The sequence below is a fragment of the Echinops telfairi genome, unplaced genomic scaffold (genome assembly GCF_000313985.2).
Source record: "Echinops telfairi isolate 266 unplaced genomic scaffold, ASM31398v2 ScPeMD7_7469;HRSCAF=8507_1, whole genome shotgun sequence".
In the NCBI taxonomy this organism is placed as follows: domain Eukaryota; kingdom Metazoa; phylum Chordata; class Mammalia; order Afrosoricida; family Tenrecidae; genus Echinops; species Echinops telfairi.
Window position 1 is genome coordinate 117774712 of NW_022111373.1, and position 8296 is coordinate 117783007.

Here is an 8296-nt window from a genome sequence, read left to right on the forward strand (position 1 = left end):
TCTGTCCCTTTAAACTTTGCAGTAAACAGTGGGAATAGTGTCCATGGGAATGAATGACCGAGGCGGAGCTATTTGTAGAAAAACATATCAGTCATTGGCATGTTTTCCTTTATTTTGCTTTGATGGAGCTTGTATGCTTTTATTTTATTCCGGAAAATTATAAATGGAAGTCAAGCTGAGCTTTCATACTTTGCATCCATCTCCTCCCCTTTCCTCAAACCACCATACTTTGCATTGCAGACTATACAGACAAGCATAGTATTCAAATAAATCGTTGTAGAAATTTCAGTGGAAAAAGAGTTTTTTCCTAATGTTGTTTTCATGTTCTTTTTTTATAACTGAAAAAAAAAGTCATTGAAATCAATTCAATTCCATTTCATAGAGACCTTACCTCGGAATCCTTGACTGGAAATCTTTCTGGGAGGAGCTGGTGGGTTTGAACTGCTGACCTTGTGTCTAGCAGTTCAACACTTACCCATCAGCACCAGCAGAGCTCACTATTGGGTGGTTATGCTGAGGGCTTCCTCTTTGAGCATTCTCCTCGTTTCATACTACAGATAGGAAAGAGGTTGTGGGAGATCTGTTGTTAATTAGAAGTATAAAAGCAGATATTGTAAGAATAATATAAAATAATAAGTTCAGGAGTTTAAGGGATGGATTATAAACAAGAATTGCTGCTATTCACCCTATATGAGCAATAAATGAGGAGGCTAGGGTATTTTGTAATTGAATTTGATTTAGGGCTCCCCACCCCCAATGAAGATAGACAAGATCACTGAAATTATAATAATGTCATGATTAATCGATGGGGAAATTTGATATTTAATTGAGAGATGCACTAATTTTTGTCAAGTTGATAGAATTAAACTAGATGTTAAATCAGTCTCTTGTGAGACTTCTGGAACTCAGAAATGGAAAGGAGCTATTCCTAATTTTATTATTAAAGCAATTATTTTTAGAACTGATGCTAGTGGATAAATATTTCTATGATAGATCATTGGCAGGAGTATATGAAATTCACAAGTATTGCTATTAGAAGTAACATAGAGGCAGGATCTAGAGTTGGAAGATATTTAATAGCTGCTTCAGTTGATCATGGACTATGATGTATAACAAGAGAAATAATAGCAAATATGTTTACTTCAAGGGTTATTCATGCCAGTAGTCTGTGGGAGTTAAGGACAGTGATAACAGTTTCTAAAAATAGGGTCATTAGGATGATAAAGAAAATCAGGGGGGTTATTAATACAGGAAGGAATAAAACTAACATTTGGGGAGTATGGGGTATCTTTTATTTAGCAGTTACTAAATAAAAATATTTAGTAGCTGCTTCAATTATCCTGGATTGTGATGTTTAATAATAAGGAGAATAATGTTTATTTCAAGGCTTTGAAAGGGCAGCAATAACAGTTCCTAAAAATAGGGTTGTAGGCTGATAAAGAAGATTAGGGGGTTATTAATACAGGAAGGAATAAAACCATCATTTTGGGGTATGGGATTTATTCAGCTGACCTTACTATGGAACACGGGAGCACACAGGTTTCTTAATCCTTTGGTTTGGTACCAAGAAATCAGAGAACTGTCTGCTTCTGATTTTTCCCAAGCAGTGAATTCTGCCTTCTAGGCATCAAGGTCGGTGAAGTATGGTATGTGCTACTATTTATGCTTGACCTGCTTTGTTAAGGCACTATAGACACATCTCGATGTAAATGGTTACTTTGGGTTTTGGAGTGGGTGGGAAGTGTTGGCTAGTACCTGTAAGAATCAGGTCCAGTGAACCCTAAGGATAGCATGATAAGATCAGTGTCTTACAAAGACGGGTTGGTCCACGATGCACACAAAGTGATGGAAAGTACCTTGGCTTGGGTCAGCTGCACTGTTGTCATCAAAATTACACCTTTGCCTTTTAACACTTTCTAGATGTCCTTTTCAGTAAAGTTTTCCAAGGCGAGATGGGGTTTGATTTCTTGATTGACGCTTTCATGGCATAGGGTGTTAATCCAAGTAGAACGAAGCTCTTAATCACCCCAGTCTCTGCCATTTAGCGTAGCACTGCTTGCTGGTCCAGTGGTGAAGACTGTGGTTTTCTTTCCGCTCAGTGTTATCCGTTCTGAAGCCAGTTGGCTTTGACCTTCATCTGTAAATGTCTCAAGTGCTCTTCACTTTCGGAAAACAAGATTGTGCCCTCTGCATATCACAGGTTGTCGAGTCTTCCTCCAGTCCCGATGCTACATTCCTTTTCATTTCTTCGAGTTTCTCAAACATTTGTGCAGCATAGAGATTGAATGAGTAAAGTGAAGGGATACAAATTTGCCGCAGGTCTTTTTAAGCCCGAAACCACCCAGTGTTCTGTTGTTCTGTTTGAACCGCTGCCTTTGATTCACATAAAGACTCCACACAAGGTACCTTACCAACCTCTTCAGCAATGATTGAGGCTAAAACTCTAAATCTACACACAACTTGGCTTCTCAAAAGATCTACTTTTGTTTTTATTCCATTTTTCCTCGATCCATCTTTGTGGAACAGGAAAACAGTGTTGTTAGCTGAGCCAGACGCAGCTCTCGAGCCAGGAATCAGGAAGGGGATTAGACGTTGCGATCTTGGCTTTCATTGAGAATGTCCTTACTTGGCACAAACTCACAGCATAAATCTGAAAAATAGACAAGATGGTAGCTGTAGATAAATTTCTCTGGAATTCATTGCAAAACCCTTTATGAGCAAAATTTTATTAGACGGGACAAAGACCAAAAGGCTGGATAGGCCATAGGGTAAAGTCCTTTTTACTGAACTACAAAAAAATAGTTGGAAAAGATATGCATAACCACTAATAATCATTGTATCTACTAGAGAAATATTTTCAGAAGTCTTATGCGCAGTATTACTCCTTTCCTGAAAACCCAGGGTTCTTTCAGCCAAAGATTCTCAAAGACTCAATAATGGGTGGTTTCCTCGGGGGTGTCCGTTGACCTCAAACCTCCTCAGTTGAGGTCAAAAATATCTCCCTCTTTCCTGAACTGGAGGGCATAGTGGTGGTTCATAGTTACTCTGAAGACTTATGGGTAAGATGCAAGCAGTGATTTTTCCTGACTGAATATGCCCAGTATTTTGGAACTGTTCTTAGTAATCCTGAAAACATTCCCTCAACATAGAAGAAATGTCTCAATTATCTGCCCCCCACAACTTTTTAATATGATTCTCATTTCTATAAAGAAGATCCACAGGATGAGATAATTCAAAGTGATTTTTAAAATGTCCTTTTTCTGCTAGCCACAATTTAAAAAAATAGATTGGAGGGTAACAACCTGAGGTTACAGACATGCCTCTTCTTCACCGATGTGTGATACGCTATAAATCGCTTTATCTCTCAGGGCCACAGAGCCCCATTAACTGGGAACTGGTTAGACAAATGAGTTTATGGCATCTTTGCATCTGTTGAAATGCTTGAAACATATAAAAGGGTGTGTCAGGTGTATTTGATTTAAATACAAGGGTTAGCATAATTCGAATACTATGACCCCACTTGCATGAAAATTGTCTCTCTGTGTGTTTACCCAGGTAAAGAAAGACAATTTGGGAGAAAATAATATAATCTATTAATTGCAATTATTTGGGGGGGACATATGATTTGTAGTTGAGAGAGAGATGAAAGTTTCGAGTTTTCATTGTATTCCTCTTCTCTATTGTCTGCTTCTTATTGATATGTGCAAAGAAGGCCGAAGAATACCTTATCACGGTCCTTTCCAACTCTGAATCGCGATACTTTTCAATTTGGCATCTTATCGGATACGCAGACGGCTTGCCTTGCTGATGGCCAAATCTACCTCACTCTACATCTTCTGTTTGCAAATTGATCAGAATGTCACTATTTTGAAGCTGATGCTTTTTTAACGTGGCACAATCTGGTCATAATAAATTATTCCAATTTTGGATAATCTCTCTTAAGTGGAAGCGGGGTGAAAAGCGAGCTTTTGTTTTTTACCCTAGCAGAGGATGAAATAGCAGCTGGAATGCTTAATGTCAGTTACTTTTTGTGCATGAGTTCTATTATCAAAATGCCCTAAATCAGAATATAGTTGCGTGTAAGGCATTTAAAGAAATTCCACTCCAAAGGCATTTAAAGAAATTCCATTAGCCTCACTTGCATGTCATAACTACCTTCCCCGCAGTAGTTAAACTTGAGTAATTTTAATCAGCCATCTCAGGCAAGTGTGTGAGGGCCAAATGGAATGTAATCAAGTACAATAAGACTCACATTTCTGTTTCTTCTTGGGAAGGAGTTCGCAAATTGAAAAATGACTCGGAGATTTCTTCCTGTGCCACCAAACGGAGCAGATCTTTGGCGCTTTAAGCACTCTTCTTGCTGGACAGGCTGGGTGGGCGTCAGCTCCCAGGTCCCATGCTACTCTTGTGTCAGAGGAGTAGGGGCCATCGGGGCACTTACAGGTGACAGAGATGATTTCCACAGGAATCATCATTTAAAACCACTAGTTTTTATTAACGGGGTTTAACATTTTTGTGGAAAAATTCCATTATCTTTTCATTCCATTTGTCCACGAACTTTTTGAAGTCCCCTCATCTATCCAGTGGGAGATGGCCAGAATGATCAGGCTCACGGAGCCACAATTTGAATGAAACGCTAAAGGAAGAGAAGAACGACGTCATCGATGGCAAGCTCAGACACTGTCTCATCAAGCCCTTCATTGTGCACTTGAGATGGAAAGGGGTGTGGAGGAGTCAGTGAAAACCATGGAGCTTGTCGGTGGCAATGCAGAGTCTCGAGCTCAAGTCTTCGGATGTTCATGGCTCAATTCTCCCTCGACAGTGCCATCCCCAAAGCTCCATGTCCTTGCCGTTTGATGGTGCTTGTGCGGTGACGGGTGCTGATAAGCATAATATGATTAATGCATGCAGTGCTCTGAATGTTGTCAGTTGTCAATGAGTTGATTCCAACTCATGGCCAGCCCACTGCGCAGAGTAGAGCCAATCCTCAGGATGTTCTAGGCTGCACCTTCTCAGAAGCAGATCACCAGACCTATCTTCTGAGGTACCTCTGCATGGGTTCAAATCCCAACCCACTAGTAGTTGAACACTTAACCCCATAATACTGTCCTGGGACCCCATCATTCTCCCAGGATGTATGTCATCCAAGGCAGCCTCTAAGCAAGTGTAACAATGTGGGTAGAATTGAGCATGGCCTTAGATGCATGTCCACATATGCCTTCCAGAATACTAGCTTATAGCACATGAAAAATAAATTATGATATTTTAGCAGAACAGGAAAAAAATGGCAAAAACTTTCTACTGAACAGTCTGAAAGGCTGCACTCAGAACTGAGTTCGTTACCACTGACTGTATGCAAATGAACTAGCGGGCACTCCATCTGATTATCCCCTCCAGGATTTCCTGAGTGAATGGAAGTTAGAACTAAACTTCTCAGAAGAATCTGTCTTTAACCTACACATAATGGTGATGAGGAAAAGGATTTGTCTAATGCAACGTTTAGCACACTAATATGATAGTTGCCACAAATGCAGAAACAGAAATGCTAGCAGGAAGCTAAGCGCTATGCAATTTTGAAATACTAATGTAACATAACATGTTCACCCACAAAGTGGGGCCCTGAAGTTGGGGCGAATGTAAAAATTTCACTGGATTTGGTTCACTTCTCCTTGCGTGCTGCTTACACACTGAGTTACATTGGTTTGGGGGAAAACTGAACAACTAACCCCACTTCTGTCAATTTCAACAACTAAACCCAAGCCAATTTCACCTCTGTGGCCCTACAGGGCAGAGGCAAACAGCTCCCCGGGATTTTGGAGGCTACAAATCTTTTTCTTCTTCTTCTTTTTTTTAAAAATCATTTTATTGGGGGTTCATACGACTCTTATCCAATCCCATACATACATCCATTGTGTCAAGCACATTTGTACATTTGTTTCCCTCATCATTTTCAAAACATTTGCTTTTTACTTGAGGCCTTGGTATCAGCTCCTCATTTCCCCCCCCCTCCCTGCTTCCCTCTCCCTCATGAACCCTTGATAATTTATAAATTATTATTATTTTGTCATATCTTACCCATTCCCTTCACCCACTTTTCTGTTGTCTGTCCCCTGTAGAGCCTTGTAATTGGTTCCCCCTTTCCACCCCACCCTCCCTGTCCCCTCCCAGTATCGCCACTCTCACCACTGGTCCTGAGCAATCATCTGGCCTGGATTCCCTGTATTTCCAGTTCCTATCTGTACCAGTGTACATCCTCTAGCCTAGCCAGATTTTTAAGATAGAATTGGGATCATGGTAGTGGCAGGGGAGGTGAGCAAGAAGCATTTAGGAACTAGAGGAACGTTGTATGTTTCATCGTTGCTACAGAGGCTGCAAATCTTTGTGGAAATAGACTACTTCATCTTTCTCCCATGGAGTGGCTGGTGGGTTTGAACTCCCAACCTTTCATTCAACAGTGTAACACTTAACCCTCTGCACCACTATGGCTCATTCACTGCTAAGAATTCTACCTGTGACTCATCTTTTTAAAATTTCCCATGATTAGTATTTCTGGCAGTTCTGGTCATCAGCCAGGAGAAAGGCTCAATTCAAACAGTGGGGCTCATGGAAGAGGCTGACTGGTGGGTCGGAAACAGATTGGGGTCCGTTGAGAAGCTCTCATGCCTTTTTCATGAACATGTCTTCTCTTCTCAGGTTATGTTGACATTGGGCTCATTCCAAAAGGAGCCAGAGACATACGGGTAATGGAGGTTAAGGAAGCTGGAAACTTCCTGGCCATCAGGAGTGAAGACCCCCAAAAATATTATCTAAATGGAGGATTTATTATCCAGTGGAATGGGAACTACAAGCTGGCAGGCACCGTCTTTCAGTATGACAGGAAAGGAGACCTGGAGAAGCTGATGGCCTCTGGTCCCACCAATGAGTCAGTGTGGATCCAGGTAAGAGAGAAAGCAAAGAAACTGCTAGTGTATGAATGTTTTAGGATCTCCTCCACTTTATTTTCCAAAGTCCTCCAAGCTGGAGGACTTTGAGCAGGAAGTCTTAAAGCTAGTTTTGTAGGGTATAGGAATATGGAGAGGCCCTGTAGGACAGGTAGAAATGCCCCGGTGAGTTGCTGAGACTGTAACTGTTTACAGGAGTAGAAATCTCCATGTCTTTCTCCTGTGGAGTGGCTGGTGGTTTTGAACTATGCACCTTGCGGATCACAGCCCAACATGTAAGCATTATGCCACCAGGGCTTCTTAGTGGTTTAGAAAATGCAGAAAGTCCCTTTATGAAATGCCAGGATCTCTAAAGTCATCCATTGTGAAGTTTGATTTTGTGTTCAGTATTGTTCCCACAGGCAGAGGGTCAATCTTTCTTCAGCTATTAAAAGGGTCATATTGATCCATCATCAATCTGACCTGAGTTTCCATAGCTTTCTAACAAAGGTGATGGATGGGCATGACCCTTTTGCATGCTATCATGTGTTTGTCTTCAGACAAAGAGTCTGACTTTGTGAAACCCCCAAAGGGAAGAAGGCGTTAGGACGAAGTGTGTGCTCTTCAAAAGTGCCTCTCCTGTGGGTGAAATAATTACAGAAAAGAAGTAGACAGGTTATACCAGGAGCAGCAAGGTGAGTTGATGATGACAGGTACCCCGAGGCTCGGACACAACCATGTTAGAAGTTTGAAGGAGGTCGTTTCAGAATAGAGGAACCGGGAACCAAGCTTGGCAGCTGTGAGCCACCAATGTCAGGCAGCTTACATGTCCCTGCCCACGTGGGAACGATTTAATTAAGGAGACTTCCAATCCCAAGATTGCCTCTCCGTTGAAATTGGGTAAGTAGACTGCTTTCAGGAGAGAGAGGAAGGCTGCAAGTGAGGCAAACATTGGCTGAAACCCATGTATATGTTTATACCATGTCTTAAAGGAGTCAAGAAGCCAGAGAGTTAAAGAAGGCTAAGACAACAGCAATAATAAAAGTATCAATTATATAATAATAAAAGTAACCTACTAGACATTTTTCTAATCATTTTACATGTGCTTATTTATCCATTTAGCCCTTACAACCACTCTGTTCATAGGGATTATTTTTAGGGGCTCTGGGCTGTGATAAGCTTTGGATTGCTAACCACAAAGTAGGCAGTTCAAACCCACCAGTTGGTTCAAGAGAGAACGATGTGACTTTCTACTCCTCCAAAAATGTACAGTCTCAGAGGCCCTATGTACAGCTGCTATGAGTCAAAATCAACTCCATGGTAGTTGAATTATTATCCTTATCTTATGTGTTTAATTTTTTTTTTTTTTTTTTTTT

The 8296-nt window shown here is 41.0% G+C and overlaps 1 protein-coding gene across 1 annotated transcript in view; it reads left to right on the forward strand.

The window, feature by feature from the left end:
• Positions 1-8296, forward strand: part of ADAMTS12 (ADAM metallopeptidase with thrombospondin type 1 motif 12) — a 159790-nt gene that overhangs the window by 76216 nt on the left and 75278 nt on the right. Inside the window, exon 13 of the mRNA XM_045285263.1 lies at positions 6694-6938. Coding sequence (XP_045141198.1) covers positions 6694-6938 — 245 coding nt within the window. The remainder of the gene's footprint in view (positions 1-6693; positions 6939-8296) is intronic.